The 21,743-nt window shown below is 30.8% G+C and overlaps 2 protein-coding genes across 2 annotated transcripts; both read right to left on the minus strand.

Moving 5' to 3' along the window:
- Positions 1-2,277: 2,277 nt before the first annotated feature.
- LOC132755101 (caprin-2-like) lies at positions 2,278-5,317 on the minus strand. The gene is made up of 2 exons (XM_060745895.1): positions 4,990-5,317; positions 2,278-3,681 (listed from the first exon to the last, which is right to left on the minus strand). The coding sequence occupies exons 1-2, from the start codon at positions 5,282-5,284 to the stop codon at positions 3,254-3,256; spliced, it is 723 nt and encodes a 240-aa protein (XP_060601878.1). The 5' UTR covers positions 5,285-5,317; the 3' UTR covers positions 2,278-3,253.
- Positions 5,318-17,604: 12,287 nt separating this feature from the next.
- On the minus strand, positions 17,605-19,221 carry LOC132755087 (uncharacterized). Its single transcript, XM_060745884.1, has 2 exons — positions 18,886-19,221; positions 17,605-18,032 (listed from the first exon to the last, which is right to left on the minus strand). The coding sequence occupies exons 1-2, from the start codon at positions 19,178-19,180 to the stop codon at positions 17,605-17,607; spliced, it is 723 nt and encodes a 240-aa protein (XP_060601867.1). The 5' UTR covers positions 19,181-19,221.
- Positions 19,222-21,743: the final 2,522 nt, after the last annotated feature.

Below are 21,743 nucleotides of genomic sequence, written 5' to 3' on the forward strand. Positions count from 1 at the left end.
TAATACTATGATTAAACAATTCGTAAAAATTACCTACTTAAAGATTGCAATTAATTGTTTTAATATGTTTGCATTTCATTTCCTGCAAAATTCTCCAGTTCGTTGCGACACGAATGACCGTTTCGTTAAACTATTACTACTTCTATAAATAGATTTCGGACTTTCACAATGTTCAGGTCATCATTCTATTTATAGGTAAAGCAATAGTTAACATAAATAATAACCCACTGTGTACTACGAAATGATTAATAAAAAACCGAAGAGCGCGATTAATTGACGGATAAGATAATTTCATTCATGAATATGTTTACATTGCGAAATTATCCAGTTCGCTATTCATTTTACATATCGCGACATTTAATTTTTGATAATTAGACACTCATACCAATCGGAATGTTCGGCTATTATGGCCGACGAAAAGGCTCGAGAAGTTGCAATCGCCCTTTCGCAAAATCTGATTCATTCCATAAGGGCGTCGCGCTTCGGCGCGGACGCCAATAAAACTGCATGAGATAAACAGTTCACTCACGACTGGCATATAGCTCAAATATAATTTAGATACCGATAAAATGTACACGATGAGGCAAACGTAAGGTCACGCTGACGTTACCTAAATGCCAAAGTCTAGTGTCCGGTTAGTTTTTCGACATAATCATTACCCACACATTTTCTCACTATCTGAATGAATATACACCCATATTTAACTCCTCTGCAAGAATACGCTGAATTGTATGTGAGAAAGAGTTTTGCTTTGAAATACCTTGCATCGTTCATTCACCGTTTGTCATTATGTAACAGTTCCCTAACAATCGTTGTGTTTCCAACAGTGACTTGCGATGTCGTCGGACCTGAAACTTTTGCATCAAACACTGAGGTAGTTTCATCCTAAAACCGCTTGAAAACACACACTTTGTACCACATGCTCTTAATGTACCCGGATTTTATTTACTTGTTTAAATGATTCATTTGGTAATAATTTGATACATGCATGCGACCTGATGTGAACTGTTGATGCAGTGTGCCGTTTCTGTAAAGTAACCGTCCAACGCAACAGTTTTAAATGTTCTAGAAATAATGTCAAAATCAGCTGCTAAAGTCGCTTGAGGTCGCGTTGAAGTTCAGTAAGTTAGACTTAACATTCTATCGTGATAATTGAATTGCGAATGGTGAAATAACAGCCTGTGTCAAGTCACCAAGTTATTGAGAAATAAAAATGATAGGATTACTGAGGCACAATGGGCCTTTAATATCCATTCGCGTTCCTGATAAAAAATGAAAATGAGCTGCGTTACGCGTGTAAGAGTTGTTTAATGGAAAATAGACTTTTGAGAGGAGAATTACTCGAATAAATCAATCTCCCGCAAACATTTGTGTTTGGTCAAAAGAATATCCTTGAAGCATTTTACAATACTGTATGATTAATTGTCTGGACATTATAAACAACTTGTCCATAACACTGTGTTTTTCTGTGTTTGCCTTTCTGGTGTTTCTTTTTGTTAGAACTACAGTACATATAAACTTAGTGACACTAAGTGCAATATGATGGAAATACGCTTCCACTTCGACGAAATCCTACATTTTAATTTTCATCTTTTTTCATCGGTGTTAAGTTTAACATAATCGATTTATTAATCGGCGTTTGAAGTAGAAAGGTTATCAAATCAGTTATTTTTAACAGTTTTAACCGATAGAGAATATATACATGCTTAAAAATCCCCATCGGTAGTTTTTCACCGGTCAAAGTTTAGATTCACCAATTGCTGCAAATACGTTTTAAACTCTTTCTTTTCTACACTTATTGTTCATGACACAATCCCCATTTTTTATCTTCATAATTTCCATTATTGAAAATCAAACATCACAATACAACAAAATAGATAAAATACAGAATCCCTAAAGAAAGCCCAACACGGCAAAATTGAAAATGTTGCAGGCTCGGTTTGATTGAGCCTGTAAATTCTTTATACATGATTGTATAAATGTACGAAAAAACATACATTGCATAGTCAAGTCTGTCTGGGTACTGATTATCAAAACTGAATAAAAAATCCAATCAAAAATTAGATAAATCTATCAAAGCTTCCTATTGGATTTAATTATGACTAGTGCATGTGACGGGTATAATATAATAGTAGCAAAAAACAAACAAAAACAAAACAAACTAACACCTTATATGCACATAATTACAATGTATCGCTTTTCCTAAAAAATATACATATGTTGAGTTTTTGTTGCATAAATATAAAATTAGGCTATGGAAAAGTAATAACATTTATTATTTTACTTTCACATTAAACAATATTTCCATTTGAAATAATAAAAGTCATTCAAAATCAAATAAGCATTTGAATACAAATCTTTTTTTTTTTCAAGCGAATAGCTAAAATCAACCAGAACAACTGATAATTGTCAAAACTAGGCATCTACAATATAAAGTATTTCATATACTATTTCAGATGTATAATTTATTATTAATGTTATTAATTAAAAATGTAATTATGTACTGTTTTTAATCAAGATAAAAGTTATCTTATGAAAATGCTAACAAATGTATAAAAGATAAAATATAATGTATATCATGCCAATTCTTTTCTATATTAACATATATGAAATTTCTCCGAAATCTTATAGAATCATTCCTGAAAACCTTAGAAAAGCATAGAAAAGTTTTAAACATAATATACGATTTGTGAATCTAATAATGAAATAATAATTATGACGAAGGAGAACAGCAACAACACCTCGCATTTTGTAAAACACATATTTTGTTTCTTTGTTTGTTTCATTTTACGCCTTTTTCCAACAGTATTTCAGTCATATAGGCGGGAAAAAAAATAACAACTGTCAGTTTGTGTATTTTAAGTTCAGTAATATTAAGTTCAGTAATATTTCCAACAAAGTATCTTATCTTGTCATTGTGTCCACACAGAAACTTAGTTGTAATCCTTTTACTTTTAAGCAATCCCTTAAGGGCGTATGAACATGAAAACACTTGTCAAGATAGGAAGTCTCCCTATGTTGAAAGAAAATTTTTGTATATCAATTTATAACTTTAACGAAATCTGTGTCGGTGTTTCGTAAAATATAAACAAAACAAAGCAAAACTATAACGACGAATTTATCGTCACGAAATAATTAAACTTAAATACTACAATACAGTCTTAAGTAATAATTCGCAAATAAGAATATTTGAATAAAGTCTGGTTCATCTAGTAGTTTATATATTTATTTAGAACTATAAAAAGGTTTAAATCTATCTGTGAACCAGCAAGCCAGAGAACGTGCTCCAATAGTTATATGATGACGAGGAGTACTCATGCAGTACGTCAGGTGATGATGATCCAGATAGGCATTTGACGTAAATCTGTTCGCCGCCGCTTAGAACAACTAGAGCGTCAGCAGTGTAACACGAATATGCATTAGTGTCGTAAAATCTCCCAGATGTGTACACTGTGTCGTCAACCATTATACCATAATACATGTTTATACCATTTCTTGTACAAAGATGAATCATAAATATATAAGTTCCGCTCACTGGTACTGTAAATATTCCCGTTTTATTGTTGTATGCTCCACCTTTATTTAACATATTGCTCGCGAAGACAATGATCTGTCCTGTTTCAAGGCTTAGGTCCGTGGGTTCGCCTGCTTTGAATGCTATCGTGTCGGTGAGAACCAAAGCTGTAATAAAAATTATATTTAAAAAAATCACGAATAAGACAAATAACAAAATGAAAATATAAATTAAATGTATTTAATGTAATAAATAGCCATTATAAAAATACACATTTCAGTGACTTGCACCTGGTTAGGTTTTGGTTCTTTTTAAACATGTTAAAAACATATTAATTTGGAATTATATTTGACTTGTTTTGTAGAATATAAAATGCTTTAATTTGAACTCGAAACATGAAGTATCTTGCATATGCATAACCTAACCACTCAACTCAGGTATGCTATGTTTTTTTATTCAAATGAATGTAATATATGTGCGCTCTTTTATACATATTTTTCATAAAGAAACTACACGTTATGACTTTTTTTGAAAATTCAACTTTAAACAAAGGAGAAAATAGGAAAAGCTAGTCCAGACAGTTTTCTTAAAATCAATAAAAATAAATATTGAAAAAAAATATATAAAAAAATTGGATAGGGAGGCGGGGGGGGGGGGTATCATTGTATCTTTTGCGTTAAAGAGTTTTCTGCTCTTAAAGATGATCTTAAAGAGCCAAAACTCACTTTCTGAGGAGAAAGGATCTTGGTGATCCAAATGTATTGTTTTGTTTGACTTTTTTTCATTTAATGTTTCTTTAAGAATGTAAAAATTAACAAAAAGTCTTTGTTTTAGTTTACAATTTTCATATTTGCGCTTATAAAAATGCTTTTTCAAACGTAAACGTCTTTTAACAGTGAAAATGGTAACAGGTTATGTTAAAACAATAATAACAAGGTATCATATCGAAAATAAATCATAATCATAATGAGTAATTATTACAATTTCATTTTCAAAAATTTGTTTTGATTTAAATGAAGCAACGTTAAATAAGATGTGCCTTGCAACAGTTTAAAGATTTTCTGCTTACAGATGACCTAAGGGCCAAGAAATCACTTTCGGGGGTAGAAAAGTACAGTGACCCACAATTCATTTAATTATTTGATTTTCAATTCCATTCAAGTTTTGTTTCATCATGCAAAAATAAGAAAAATATCTTTCTTAATTATGTAAAAAATGGGAAAATTCTTTGCTTTAGTTTACAATTTTCATTTAGCCCTTATAAAAATGCACTTCAATTGATCATTGTTTAATGTTGCAGTGTCAGTCAACAACAAAAACAGCAAAAAAACAACAACAACAAAACAACAACAAAAAAAAAAAAAAAAAAAAAAAAAAAAAACAACACACACACAACGTGCAGATATATTTTCGATTTCATTACTTTTGTTAAAAAGTTTTAACCTGGTCAACAAAACCAAATAAAAATATCCAACCTTTTAAATCAGTAACATCGTTCATTCGCTCTTCCATTTCCTTAGCATAATTCGTTTGCAGTTCGACGTTATCGTTTTTCATTTTCGTCCTTTCTATTTTTAACTCCTCAAGCACATTGATCACATTTTGGTTTGTTTTAGATATACGTTTTTCAACCTCTTCAACTTTCACTTCCATTCTTATCATTTTCTCGAGAAGTTGTTCTTCATAATGGAACCGAGAGCATCTGGGTTCGGCTGCAAAAGACAGACTTTGAGTAATTGCTAAGAAAATTATCGAAAGTAAGAGATACATAATGAAATAACGAAAACTTTCAGCGAAACACGAAGAAAATGCGCGCACAAGGCCAGTTTCAAAAATATATAGCCAACTAATTCAATCAACGCATGCGCAAAGAAATAGTATGCACAACTTATATGAATCTACCCAAAAAGGTTATGAAATACAATCCTGATTTGCTTCAAATATTAGAATACAAGGGATGGCTGTTTCACGTTTATTTTCGTCTTTATTCTATGAAGCATTTCTTATAACTTTTTCGCAGTGAATCAAGACTTCTTCATATTTTTTGCTCTAAATGTCAGTCAGCCATCTATTAATACACATAAATCTCGCTTTTTTTTCCATTTTTCGATAATCATGTTTATTTTCAGTGTTCAGATGAATTCTCGCATATTTTTTAGCTATATAGATATTCAGTAAGAAAACAAATACATATACTTGTACAGCACAATTAGTGAGATTATCTTATTGTTTAATGTAGCTGTTGGGAAATGTAATTCACACGACAGGTTTCCTCGCTGAAAATTGTACAAGATTTGGAATATGCATGTACCTTTTAACGTATAGATCATGACAAACTAAATGTCGTTGCGAAATATATTTTCAAGTCAACATTTAATTTAATGCATTTAGCATTCAAAATGAAACAAATATTTATAACTTTAAACTTTTTGTATTCTTTAATACAGTTAATATTGTCGCTTTACTGGGGTTAAATGCAGGTTTGTATTCAATTTGGAACCGTGTAGTTGGTGGTCTATACTCTAGTGAAGACATTTCAACAGACATTTATAATTATTAAGATAGTCCCAATACACCTGAAATAAACATGTTCAGTTAATGTTTCTGGATGTCTGGATTTGCATTTTCTGACCTGAAAATCCATTAAGAAAACAATGAAATATGACAGCTTCCAAGCTGACTTTATTATGACTTACGCATAACGCAGTGGAGATAAAACAACTAACAACAAATAGCAGCTGTGTTCAATTGCTGAGACATTGCCGTATTTTAGTTGTTATATAATAACAAACGAGACCATTAATAAAGTCTTGTATTTCACAAGTTTCTATCAAATTAAATAATTATTCTTTTTTCCAAATAAAAGAAACCTGTGGCCTTTGATAAAAATTCAAATGTTTGCCAGTTTATACTGAAATACAAAAATGTATTGAAAATAATTTTACAGACTTGATACTGGGCAATCATGTGCAAGGTGTGTGTATGATTTTGCATTATTGATTATCATCCACGTAGAAACCTGAAAAACAGAGTATAAAGTGTGCACTTATTTATTTTGTTTTGATAATCCCCGTTTTTCTAAATTTTACAGAAATTTCGATTTAAAAATAAAATAGAAATGGGAACAGATATGAAGCAACTTGCTGAAAATACATTTCATTCTTAAAAAGTGCTGATTATACATCTATAAATTCTCATACCACGATGTGGTGTTACAATTCATTCGATTCTGTTACCATGGTCAAAGATACTCTGTGTTTCATCTTAATTGGATTATAGCATCTAATTTTCTTCTTCAGACATCTTAATTGTGATGTATATGTCACAGATGATACGAGGTTTCTACAGTGTGTGTTTGTTTGTATTTTTAAATGACGATTGGTTTAGACAATCTGTACAAGAAAGGAGGCGACCTATGCAATTTTTCACAATTTTAAAGGATCTATATAGGGACGCCAAGAATTTTTGAAATGACACGAATTGAAATAATTTTTAACATTTGTGAACTATTTGATATTTGTCTAAACAAATTTAAAGATAATTTCCTTATACCGTTTAGACTGTTTTTTTGTATAAGCTTATTTTGTATATTCGATATACATTAAATTTAAGATCCTCACGCAATAGTGATTATACAACCACAGACAACAAAATGTTTATTTAAACATACTGCTCTTCATTGCTCTGAAAACAAACAGGTCTCGCTTTTCCACCAACGGGAAATACCTTCTTTTATTATACCACGGAATCCTTTAATCCGGGTTTTTTCTCAGTATCACGTGACCGTACAGGACAATATCGCGATCTGTGCTCCGGAACGCACGGAATCGGGATTTTATCAAACATATAGGGATACGAATAAATGCTTAATATGTTTTTGTATTTTGTAGTAATTCATGGCAATAGAAATTATAATTGATTAATTATTTCATATATATGATAACCAATTTATCGATTTAACCTTTAGCTTGAAATGTGATAGGGGCCTACTAAATGACGAAAATTGATAAACGATCCCGGGAATACCGGATACCGGGATTTTTCCGGATCACTGTTGTGACACGTGACCGCGTAAAATAAATTATCTTCTCCTATTTATATTGGCTACTGCGTTAGTAACGTAGTAGATTATGGAAAAGAAAACCCGATATATAAACGCTTCTGTCAACATTCTTTCTTGGATCAAGGTGTCAGTAAAGATGGATTTACTCACATTATTTTCACATTATTCAACAAATCTTATGTGGAAACCCCTCACATTTAATATTCTAATTGTCACATTCTTGAAAATACGGCAAAAACAAAAACAACGGCTTGACATCGCTACTTCAAACAAAAGTATCTGATGCCTTATTGGTCTTTGTTCATAAAACAGACGGAAAATCAGCACTGATTATAATGAATTGTTCATTTGAGTATCGACACATTCTCCGCTCATATGGCAACAAACAAAACTTGCAATTAAAGAATATTTTCTTAACCGCAGACGCTTGGGTGTCAGATCATGTCCCCAACAAGATACGCCCCTGTAAACACTCTATCAAAAATATTTTCATAATTTAAGACCAATTGGACAACTGTTACAACGATAAAACTAGTTTTCAAAGCAATTTTTACATACTGAAAAAAGGTAAGGTACCTTACCTTTTCAAAGTTTTATGAAAATAAGCATGAATCTCGAGGCGTGCTGCTTTTATTTCGGGAAACGATATTTTCCGATGCATATTTAATGTGTAGGTGTTCTAAACTGTTGAAATCAATGTTACGTTACCATTAAAGCATACATTTAATTTATGCCCGCAACGTGAATAATATGTTACGATGACGAGAAAGATGCTGGTGTTTTTAAATAATTTTACATATTGCAGGGAGGATTTCATAGGAATTGCACATGAAAGTTGTCATGTATCAAACCACGAACAGCAACACTATTATTGCTGTTTCTGGAAATCATTTAGCTATAAATAATAATTTTGGCCAAAGGCTTAGCAGTATTGTTGAACCACCCCTTTTCTAAAAGAAGGAATAAGTGGCATGCTTGTTACCAATTGCAATGCGTATAAAAAATTGGCCTGCGTCGTAACGTTAACGGGAGTTTTTACACTGTTTAAATTTCTAAATACGAATTTTATATAAATATAATGTAATACTGACGGCGAAATAAGATATTTGGCGAATTGTCAGATGGCAAACTTATGTAATTATGAGTGCGTTCTGAATTAAAAACAGTTAAGTATGTATCTTGATGTTTGAAAAATAGCATATACCCGCTACGGTATGTCAGTCTGCTTTTAATTTAGCGTTTGTCGGTTATCAAAAGCTGTTGACAGAGTACAGATGCTTGAGATGAAAACTCAATTGGACATATTTTTTCTTTTAGATATTTATATTTTTTTTCAATCTGATTATCATTTCAAATCATGTCATCATGTTTTTTTTATAAAGTGAAAACAAAAGTCAATAAAAAATATTGCAAGCTTAGCTTGATTCATTCTTTCTTGAACGGAAGTTGTTAGAGTAAGCTATCATATATGCCCCATAGCAACGACCGTGCTGTTTTGATATTCATTTCGGTATCATTACGAAATTTTCAATATAAAACGACAAATTAATTATGCAGTAAATGTATAGATTTTGTCGACTAATGTTATATTGTAATTAATCTCATTTTTGTATTCTGTTGAAAAAAATAAATGAAGTTCTTAGGCCTTCTAACCTACCATAATGCATACAAATTATCACAAAATATGAGACTTTGTTTCTTCAAATCATTCATAGCTCCTTATCTTCTAAAGACAAATGATGTCAGTTAACAATCAATGACTTTAGTTTTGATAATTTCCCGTCACGAGATAACGTAACAACACTGACAAATTATTATTCTCTTAACTGGGAAAATCAATAGCCCCACTTCATTAAGGAAATAAATGCATGGTCAAGAAACAAAGAAGACAAAGGTAACTACATAGCTTGACTTTTATTGACGTGTTTGACGATCGATGATGAAATTGACAAATCACCAAGGACGACCTCTTTTTATACAACCTTAATATTTATTTGCTTTTCTGTATATTTGTGAGATTTTCATTGTCCTCCATAAAGAAAAGTTATGCTGGGACATTTTTAGGATACAATGTTGTAAAATTTGTTATAGAAACATTAATTCTTTTAAAACTACATTGTCTGCTAAAATAGCTGATGTGCATATTTTTCACAAAGAACTTTGCATTCATTTCATACGTAATACCATCATTATTTAAAATGTAGGCTTAATTCTCGGGAAAATGACCTTTTCATCAGCAATTTGGGATATTTCTCTAAACATTTTCGCTCCGTCAGAAGCAACCGAACTTGTTTTGTTATGATTTTTGTTGCCTGAAATAGTAACATATTTAGTTATGTGATTTTATGCAATAAGTGTTATAATCAAAATTGCTTAGAAGTACTTGCTTGGTTTGTGATATGTTTATGTAACTTTATTGGCGTTTACCGTCTAGTACTGGTGTAACTCTCCAGGAACGATGTCTAGGAAACTACCCGCCTATATGACTGAAATACTGTTGGAAAAAGGCGTAAAATAAAACAAATAAACAAACAAAACCATTAAAGTAAGAATTGTTTATGTTTGCATTTTGCTTTGGATAAATGCGATAATATTGTTATTTTTATTGTTTAAATAAATACAAGATAACCTCATAAAACAACCGCCTTAACTTTATTTCATTTAAATTAGCTTACAAAACGTCGTGGTAGACGAAATTGCTATTGAAAAATTAAATTTTTCAACTTTTTGGATATAAGTGCCTTTAAATGTTGTTCTTTTGTGCGTTGTTTAGTGATTCTTTATTTATCTCTATTGTAATTCCATTATAGAAATGGCATTGCATTGTTAATATTTCCATGCTATTTTGTAACATATGCGTTTTATCATGCATAAGCGTAGAAATGTTATAAGTTTTATGTTACCTTAATATAATATCTAAGATTATACAGCTTAGCTACAAATTATCTGTCTGCAAATCTCAAATTCTTAACAACATTTCACTAATAAGTAAAAGTAATCATTCTGTAAAGTACACCTTGTTTTGTTAAAATATGACAAACATGTCCTACTTTCTTCTTAAACATCAATATTTAATGATCTCTTTCCCATTTTGGTTAACTCTATTAGGGAAATAAGGCTAGGACATCATCTTAAAGAAAGTTTATCTTTGTGATCATTTATATAGATCTGTAGTCAGTTTATGATTTAAAACGAAATCAAACATTTTCATTTATATCGTTTTGCTTGTTCTTTTGGAATTAGGACTCCATTTTTCACTGCAAACGTTCTGCTTTTAAACAGATTCTAACGACTTACATGAAAAAACTGAAACAACAGTTATACTACTTTAATCACCCTGAAATTGATTCATCCTTGCTCCTTGTATAAAGCCAGGCAAGCCTACACTTATCTAGAGTATGGTAAGACTCTATATTGTTGGCTGAACCAATTTCATCTTAATATATTTAGCATTGTGTTATAAATAGACAGCTAGACATGCACACTTTTATAAATGTATATCAAGCATGCTATGGCCTCGTAGTATTCATGCATTATTGTTCTGAAATGTTTGCAAGTTTGTACACAGAAATCGAGCGATATTTTAGTTAAATACGGCAGCTGCACAACAATAAACGATCATCTACATGCTAGCCCCTTAAACTGTATCGCAAATGGTTCGACAAATATTTGGACAGACGAAACGAAGCTACATATAATGGCTGACAAGTCTCTTGAAAGTTATAGAGCAGCCCTTTATTAACTAAAGTCTAAAACTAAAATGAGCATTTTAAAAATTCATATATTTCATGTACACCATGTCTTGCATTGTTTCTTAGTTTCTTAATATTGGCCTTGGTTTAAGGTATATAATTTAACAAGAATAATAGGAGTTACTATTTTACAACTTACGAAATCAAATCGCTCAAAATTGACTGTGAACCATTTATTTCTGCAATTATGTTCAGACTAGATTGAGTCTAAATAATATCAAATTGAACATAATTTTTTTAACTTAAATCAATATCATTAAACGGTGTTTTACTGTAAATATACTTTTTTCCCACAATGATCAGCGGCATTTACTCGTTGTTTAATTTTACGCATTTGCCACAATGTACTGTCTGATTGCGTAAGAAGGCTTTAAAGATATTACGTCGTTATTTTACATTGACCTTATCTAGCACGTCAATAGATGTAATTGTTTGTAGTAATTGCAAATGAAAAATTATATTACTCTGTTCACGGTGATGACATTAACAAAGATCTTCATAATTTAAATGTAAGTAACATAAGTTTTCACAAACAATGCTTACGAGCTAACATAACATGATTCGTGAGGACGACGCATATTACCACAGTACCTTACCCATTGCATGCTTGCAGAAACACATTCTACCCATGCGACCAGTGCAGATGAAGATCATTCAGCACGTATAGCCCTGTTATCATAGTCAGTACCGTTCGCTACTTTTGGACAAGTTTATTTAGGATATCAAGTGTTGTATGTGTTATCGCAGTAAGCAACCTTAAATTTTCAATCTTTATAAAAAAACTTAAATGGAAATCACCTTTTCCTAAGGTTAATTCCTTCTAAAAGAAAAAAAAATAAATCAAAGGATAAACAGCAGGCTGTAGAGCAATTTAATTAAAAGCGTTAAGGACTTATTGTTCCAATTAAGCCTTTTGTCAAATTGAACAGTAATTTGCTTGCCTAATCAAACGAACTTACTAGACATAAGAAAATATAGCCACTGTCCCAGAGAGACATTTTGATACTTTGTTAATTGTTTAAATATAAATATTCTATAATCCTGAATGGCATATAAAACAAGGAAGGATAAAATAACAAAAATTTTAAAAAATTATCACGTCAATAGATCATTTTTCTTTGCAATAATTTCGTCATAAAATCATTTTATTACTTATCTCAGACGTCTCTATGAAATAATTATAAACGTTGTCTGGCATAAAACGATCCCAAACCAAAATAAAGATTGTTTACAATAATGTAAAACTTTTCTACCTGAGGTTTCTAAGCTTAATAACATTCGTCATACGATTGCAAGAAGTATTGGCGTTACCCAAGATAAAACAATACAAATCACAAAATCATAAAATCATCTAACGTTTTTTTTTTCAAATGTTTGTAAAAACAATAGCAGCTTAAATTGACTACGCCATGTTGTTTATTCTTTCTTTTTTTCGTAAGCCTGATATTTCGGTGTACACAAGTTAGTCTTAGCTTATCAGTATAATTCGATTTGCCAACCCTTTATATCAGTGAAAACGACTTCAAACTGGCTAGTGCTAAAATCACATTCCATTATCTCTCATAATTAATATTACGATTTTTGCAAAAATGATCCAATTGGTCCTTAAAACGTTATTTAACTATTGGATATAAAATCTTCGAAACAAATGCTATGCCAACTTTATCTTACAAAAGATATTTTATGCGTGTGCATGTAAATTGCTGATTTGAAAAAAATACTGGTAATTGTAAGAAAATTATTGGTCATGGCAAGAAAATTTAAAGTCTAAAAATATAAGTTCATGTAGCTTGCAATGTTAACAATATTTACCACCCTTGCAAAATATAGTAGCCGTGTCAGGTTTCAATATTCTGCCTAATGTAATTGTACATTACAATTATTGAATTGCTTTTTAAAAGAAATAAGAACTTATTGTTATATATTTTTTATGATACCAAAATTTACATTTAAATGATATCAATAGTAAAGTTTGAGTATTGTCCATGTAATACGAGGATATTTCCCGGCTTTCAATCGTGTGTTTATCAATCTTGGACACAAACAAAGTATAGCCTGCGTCCCGGTTCAGGAAGAGAAACAACGGCGCTTACAGTTATGTTCTAAAAGCCAGGAACAATTCTTCTTGTAGTGGTTGGACAATGAATATATTTCGGAATCTGCAATCGTTACTTTTATCAGACTGGATAGAAAATGATATTTGTTTCATTTGTTTGAAAGGTTTTAATACAAGTCTCACGATTAAGCTTAATTCAAATTTGACTGGGACGGATTTAGCCGAAAGCTGCGCTTAACCCCGAAGTGTCCGTGGAACTAGCGCTAAATAATATTTTGATAACCTAATTGACCTACTCCTAAGTGTTCTTAGTTTTGCTTTATATTTGTTTTTCATATCTCTCCTTTTTTCAATAATTATTTTTAAGACTATTTAAAACATACAATTGCGATATAACTCTTCACCACAACAACTTATAGGAGACAACTTTTTATAACACTGTTATACGATTAAATCATTTTCGTTAAATATATTATTGAAAATGTAATAGCATTGAATAATGTTTCTTTTAATATATTTTGGAAACAAATGTGTCCTTAAAACCAAAAGAGAAAAGGTCATGCAAATCAAAAATACACTCATATCGACCCTAAAATTGAAGTGCACATGTAAACATGAAACCTACTACATGTCTATTAAAGAAGCTCATTAACTTATTACGGATTGTAATTGTCCATAACTCAAATTTAATCAATGCCCAATGTCCACAACAGAATATCACAATATGTCAAAAATGTCCAATATGTCCCACACAGAATAACAGAATCCAAACTTATATATTTCTTTGTTAGCAGTACAGTAACACACAATCAGTATATCAACATCACACAATATCACAAATTAGCACACACACCTCGAAGTTCAAACATTCATCATATATTAATTATCAATGAACACTCTAGAATACTAAACTACTTAGAAAAAGTATATTCCAGAATGAATATGAACATAACTTTCTTGAACATGAAAATTATGAAAACAAAATAAAATTATTAAAAATGATAGTGGTATGAGTAGGTATCGAACCCACGGCATCGCGATCTATCAGTCCTGCGCTCTACCTACTGCACTATCCTAAACTAGATACTAAACACATTCAAAAAAAAGTCTATAAGATAACAGACGTATACTTCCTATTTAAAATAATACAATTAAAGTCAAATAAGTATTTGAATACAAATTATCATTTTTAAGCGAATAGCCAAATAATCAACAAGAATAACTTATTATTGTCAAAACCAGACATCTAAAATATAAAATATTTTATACTATTTCAGATAGATGATTTATAATGACATTAAATTAATTAAGTTTACCATGCTTTTCAAGTAGTTTCTTGGAAAATGTAATCATGTGCTGTTTTCAAATCAAGATTTAAAGTATCGCACGGTAATGCTAACGCATGGGTGATAGATAAAATGCCAAGTCTGTTCTATAGAAACCTGACAATTAAACAATTGGAATCGTATAGAATCATTCCTCTAAATCTTACAAAAACATAAAGTAAATATGTTATGAAGATCATTCGCATTATACGATAGGTGAATCTAATGATAAAAAAGACGAACAGCAACAACACCTAGTATTTTGTAAAACAGATTTAATCAAATGTCAGTGTGTGTATTTTTGGTTTAGTATGTGTGTATGTCTAGTTCAGTAATATTTTTAACAAAGTATTTTATCTTGCCATTGTGTCTACAGAGAATCTGAGCTGTAATCCTATTATTTAAACTGTGTTCATTTTAGGAATCTCTTAAGAGCGAATGAACATGAAAACACTTGTCAAGATAAAAAGTCATAATTAAGATTATTGTGGCAGTAAATATAAATCTAATGTTGATGACACTGAAAGCACTAAAGCTGCAATTTATCTAGAAACCAATTTGTAAGTGTATATAATCAAAATGACGAGAGTTGGTCTGCACAAATAGATAACGTAATGAATATGAGTCTTTTGCTGTTGTTGGGTCGTGTAGGGATTGCGTTCATTGAACGATGTCTTTCCTTGTTGAAAATAGCTGTTATCGTTGTTGTTACTGTTTCCTCCTCACGTTTTACAAGAATATTTGTTTACTGAAAATTGTTTGCTCTTTCTGAGTTATAAACAATTGTCAAAACTCATTTCATTTTAATCTAAGAACCACAAATCTACACATTATTGATTAAAACACAATATTCCAATATTTTGACATGTATTTTCTTGATTTAAATGCAAATTGAATATTCTTAAGAATACTCATTGTTATAGCTGTTTCTTTAAAAGCAAATGCCTTTCGAAAGTGACGGCGCTTCTCCTACTCTATTTATTAAAAATTCAAATGTTACAAATAAAAGATAAAAGAACACATTTATAAAAACATATAAACAGTCAGTGTAAGCATGCAATCAAAATGGCATGGTCGATTTAAGTTTACATTTTATACAAAAATAAACTATAAACATGTGTATATTTGCCTCGGCATTTTTCCGCATTATTTCGAGCAGTCTCAGTAATTCATTTATATTTTGTATAATGATAAAACATTTGACAAATAATTTAGAATTGTACAAAAGGATTGCGGTTATATAAGCATGATTGCAAGTCGCTATTTTGTTATATTCTTGAGAGGAAATGGTTCACAGAGTGCCCAAATGATTAACTTCTAAAATGAACATATACTGCCCTCGTTGAAAGAAAATTATTTTGCATTATTTTTTTACTTAAACGATTTCTGTGTCAGTGTGACATCAAACCCATTCAAAACAAAACTATAAAGACACATTACTCGTCACATAATAATTAAAGTTACATGCTAATATACAGTCTTATGCCATAATTTGTAAACAATAATAATTGGTTATTTCTAGTGTAAAAACAAAATTCGACAGTATATCATTTTCGGTAATACAGTCAATAAGCCACTCCTTAGAGTAAATTAAAATGATATTCTTGAGCTAATTTGGATCGTTTTCACAACTTAAATTAACATTGTGATACTATTTATACTGATTATCAAATTTGACATTTTACAGTCCAAGATACACACGAAGACATGACTGATGTAATTTACAGTTCGAAGTGAATAAAGTCTAGTTCAAGGCATATTTTATCAATGAAGTGAATGTTTATACAGAACTGTAAATATGGAGGGTTATTTATGCCAAAATTACATCTTGCTTTCTTACGTTACATCGTGCTTTCTAACTTGTACATCGTGCTTTCTAACTTGTACATTATTCATTCTGACATATACATCTTGCATTCTGACTTTTACATGTTGCTTTCTTACATGCACATTATGCTTTCTGCTGTGTGCGACTTGCTTAATTTTATGTTGATGTCGTTATTTAACGATCAATTATTATTCATTTGTTGATCTGGTATATTAATTCAATAAATTAACCTGCAACTGTTAGTATTTGGGTCTATTTACTCAGCTTGAATAACGAATGTCATAAGGTAGAATGCGCATAGCCGAACGCCGAATGCAGCAAGCATAATACAACGCGACATCTGGTGTAATAATATGTGACACCCAAATTATGCTAACAGGTGGCGCTACAGTTATATTCTCGGTAAAGTCCGTATTGCTGTTTGGATTCAGTTTACCAAGTTACGTCCCTTTGTTTTAAAATTTCCATTTGCACACATGGAGAAAATAGTTTCATTAATAAATATAAAAATTGGTTAAATCGTTTTGTATATTTTCTCCATGAGTGCAAATGGAAATTTTAAAACAAAGGGACGTAACTTGGTAAACTGAATCCGAACCGCAATACGGACTTTACCGAGAATATTACTGTAGCGCCACCTGTTAGCATAATTTGGGTGTCACATATTATTACACCAGATGTCGCGTTGTATTATGCTTGCTGCATTCGGCTTTCGGCTATGCGCATTCTACCTTATGACATTCGCCATTCAAGCTGAGTAAATAGACCCAAATAAAAACAGTTGCAGGTTAATTTATTGAATTAATATACCAGATCAACAAATGAACAATAATTGATCGTTAAATAACGACATCAACATAAAATTAAGCAAGTCGCACACAGCAGAAAGCATAATGTGCATGTAAGAAAGCAACATGTAAAAGTCAGAATGCAAGATGTATATGTCAGAATGCATAATGTACAAGTTAGAAAGCACGATGTACAAGTTAGAAAGCACGATCTAACGTAAGAAAGCAAGATGTAATTTTGGCATAAATCACCCTCCATATGTAAAAGAAGTTTAAATCTATCTGTGAACCAGCAAGCCAGAGAACGTGCTCCAATAGTTATATGATGACGAGGAATACTCATACAGTACGTCAGGTGATGATGATCCAGATAGGCATTTGACGTAAATCTGTTGGCTGCCGCTTAGAACAACTAGTGCGTCAGCATTATAGCATGAATATTTATTAGTGTCGTGAAAATTTCCATACGTGAACACTGTATTGTCAACCATGATACCATAATACATGTTTCTTTTATTCTTTATACAAAGATGAATCATGAATATATATGTTCCGCTCAATGGTACTGTAAATATTCCTGTTTTATTGTTGTATGCTCCACCTTTATTTAACATATTGTTCGCGAAGACAATGATCTGTCCTGTTTCAAGGCTAAGGTCCGTGGGTCCGCCTGCTTTAAACGCTATCGTGTCCGTGACAACCATAGCTGGAATAAAAATTATATTTAAAACTCACGAATAAAAAAATAAAATTAAAATATAAATTAAAGGTATTTAATGTAATAAATAGCCATTATAATAATATACATTTCAGTTAATTGCACTTGGTTGGGTTTTGGTTCTTGTTTTAAAAGCATATAATTTGGAATTATATTTGACTTGTTCTGTAGAATATAAAATGCTTTAATTTGAACTCAGAATAGTGAGTATGTTGCTTATGCATAGTTTAACCACGCAACTCAGTTTTTCTATTCTTCTTTTTTTGATCTTATGTCTTTTTATTCATGGCGTAAAATGATTGTAATTTATGTGATTTTTTCCCCATAGTTTTGATTAAAGAACACATCAAGTTATGATGTTTATTTAAGACATTCAACTTTAAACAAAGGAGAAAAAAGAAAAGCTAGTCCAGACAGTTTTCTTAAAATTTGCATTTACTAATAAAAATAACTGTTGAAAAAATATTTATGAAAAATGGGAGAGGGAGGGGAGCTATCATGGTATCTTTTGCGTTATAGATTGCGCCAGGTTTAGAGTTCAAGATATCTTTAAAAGCTACAACTCACATTCCGGGGCAGAAATCTACAAAAAGAATCTTGGTGATCCAAATGTAATTGTTTGCTTGACTTTTTTCACCTAATATTTTTTAATTATGTAAAATAAAGAAAATTCCCTACTTTAGTTTACGACTTCCATATAAACCCTTATAAAATGCACTTCAATTAACGGTGATAATGGCTTAATTTTGCAGTGTTTGGCAACAAAAAAAATAAATTCATTATCTTTTGTTACAACGTTTTAACTAAGTCAACAAAAACAAATTATATTATAATAACCAACCTTTTAAATCAGTTATATCGTTCATTCGCTCTTCCATTTCCTTAGCATAGTTTGTTTGCAATTCAACGTTATCGTTTTTCATTTTCGTCCTTTCTATTTTTAACTCCTCTACCACATTAATCACATTTTGGTTTGTTTTAGATATACGTTTTTCAATCTCTTCAACTTTCACTTCCATTCTTATCATTTTCTCGAGAAGTTGTTCTTCATAATGGAACCGAGAGCATCTGGGTTCGGCTGCAAAAGACAGACTTTGAGTAATTGCTAAGAAAATTATCGGAAGTAATAGATACATAATAAAATAAATGAAAACTTCCAGCGAAACACGAAGAAAATGCGCGCACAAGGCCAGTTTCATAAATATATAGCCAAATCATTCAATCAACGCATGCGTAAATAAATAGTATACACAAATTATATGAATCGACCCAAAAGGTTATGAAATACAATCCTGACTTGATCTAATATTAGAATACGACGGATGGCTGTTTCACGCTTATTTTCGTCTTCATTCTATGAAGCATAACTTTTACGCAGTGAATCAAGACAGACTTTGTTCTATTTTTCGCTTTTAATGTCATTCAGCTATCTATTAATACACAGAAATCTCGCTGTTATTTCCTGTTGTTTCGATAATCATATTTATTTTCAGTGTTCAAATGAATTTTCGCATATAGTTTAGCCATATAAATATTCAGTAAGAAACAAATAGATATACTTGCAGGGCACAATTAGTGAGTTTATCATATTGTTTTATTCAAATATTGTAATGTAGCTGTTGGAAAATGTAACTCCCATGACTTTAACAGGTTTCTTCGCTGAAAATTGTACCAGATTTGGAATATACATTTACCTTTCAACGTATAGATCATGACAAACTAAATGTCGTTGCGAAATATATTTTCAAGTCAACATTTAATTTAAAGCATTCAACATTCAAAATGAAACAAATATTTATAACTTTAAAACTTTTTGTATTCTTAAATACAGTTAATATTGTCGCAGGTTTGTATTCAATTTGGAACAATTTAGTTGGTGGTCTATACTGAAGTGAAGAAATCTCGACACACATTTAAGATTATTAAGATGGCGCAAATAAACCTGAAATAAACATGTTCCGTGCTTTTTAGCTAATTAATCTGGATGTCTGGATTTGCATTATCTGATTAAATAATTATTCTTTTTCCAAAAAAAAAGAAAGAAACATGTTGCGTTTCAAATGTTGTCCAGTTTAAACTGGAATACAAAAATGCATTGAAAAATAATTTTACAGATTTGATACTGGGCAATCATGTGCAAGGTGTGTGATTGATTTTGCATTATTGATTATCATCCAATACAAACCTGATAAAACAGAGTATAATGTGTTTACTTATATTTTATGCTTTTCAGTGGATTACTGATTTATCCGTGAAAATTATATTTGATAATTTCACAGTGAAAATTATCATAATATATTATCACACTTTTCAATGACGAAACTACTTTTTTTTAAGATAATCCCCATGTAGTACCTCAATTTTATTTTTACTGACAATGTCAGGCTGTTTAAAGAAAAGCAAAGCACTGATTTATTTTGTTTTGATAATCCCCGCAGAAATTTCGATTTAAACATAAAATAGAAATGAGAACAGATATAACGCAACTTGCTGAAAAGACATTTCATTCTAACAAAGTGCTGATTTCACATCTATAAATTCTCATATCACGATGTGGTGTTACAATTCATTCGATTCTGTTACCATGGTCAACGATCCTCTGTTTTTTATCTTATTTGGATTACAGCATCTAATTTTCTTCTCCAGCCATCTTAATTGTGATGTGTGTCACAGATGATACGAGGTTTGTACATGTACAGTGTGTGTTTGTTTGTATTTTTAAATGGCGAATGATTTAGACAATCTGTACAAGAAAGGAGACGACCTGTGCAATTTTTCACACTTTTAAAGGTTCTATAAAGGGACACCAAGAATTTTTGAAATAACACGACTTGAAATATTTTTTAAAATTTGTGAACTAATTGATATTGGTCTAAACAAATTTGAAGATTATTTCCTCAAATCGTTTAGTCTGCTTTTTGTATCAGCTCATTTTGTATATTCGATATTCATTAAATTTAAGAGCCCCACGCAATAATGATTATACAACAACAGACAACAAAATGTAAACATATTGCCCTTCAGTTAGTTAGACATTTGAATGATAAGAAAATGTAAATGTCAATATATTTTTCTCACTTCATGAATAGTTTATGACGCATGTAGTTCTATCTTGATAATCTATGAAGATAAGTCGTCATCTTTAACTACGTGTATCGCAAATATTTTAACAGGTTTTTAAATAATTGTGGATTCCATACTGAATATATTAAATGTTACAGCATGAAGCAATCTTCATTCTGTTATGTTTTCACATTATTTTCACATTATTCAACAAATCTTATGCGGAAACCCCTCGCATTTAATATTCTAATTGTCACATTCTTGAAAATACGGCGAAAACAAAAAAACAAAAACAACGTCTTGACATCTCTACTTAAAACAAAAGTATCTGATGCCTTATTGGTCTTTGTTCATAAAACAGACGGAAAATCAGCACTGATTATTATGAAAAAAATATTCATTTGAATATCGACACATTCTCTGCTCATATGGCAACAAACAAAACTTGCAATAAAAGAATATTTTATTAACTGATATGATGGATGTTTCTTTCGTTAAAATAACAACGTTATGCTATTTTGTGTCTTTTATTTTCTTTCAAATATTTTATCAAAGAAACGGCAAAGGTTGTCATTATATTCCTATATGTATGTCTATTTTAACGTAGTCGATCGTTTTACAAGGATATTGTGATTT

This window comes from Ruditapes philippinarum, unplaced genomic scaffold (assembly GCF_026571515.1).
Source record: "Ruditapes philippinarum isolate M1 unplaced genomic scaffold, ASM2657151v2 ctg268_1_1_1_1, whole genome shotgun sequence".
Lineage (NCBI taxonomy): Eukaryota > Metazoa > Mollusca > Bivalvia > Venerida > Veneridae > Ruditapes > Ruditapes philippinarum.

What these genes read in the sequence shown, in the direction of transcription:
- LOC132755087 (XM_060745884.1), bottom strand. Translation starts at nt 19,180, where the DNA reads ATGTATCTATTACTTCCGATAATTTTCTTAGCAATTACTCAAAGTCTG. An exon ending in CGATATAACTGATTTAAAAG is followed by an intron (nt 18,033 to 18,885) that starts GTTGGTTATTAT and finishes TTTTTATTCCAG; the next exon opens with CTATGGTTGTCACGGACACG.
- LOC132755101 (XM_060745895.1), bottom strand. Translation starts at nt 5,284, where the DNA reads ATGTATCTCTTACTTTCGATAATTTTCTTAGCAATTACTCAAAGTCTG. An exon ending in CGATGTTACTGATTTAAAAG is followed by an intron (nt 3,682 to 4,989) that starts GTTGGATATTTT and finishes TTTTTATTACAG; the next exon opens with CTTTGGTTCTCACCGACACG.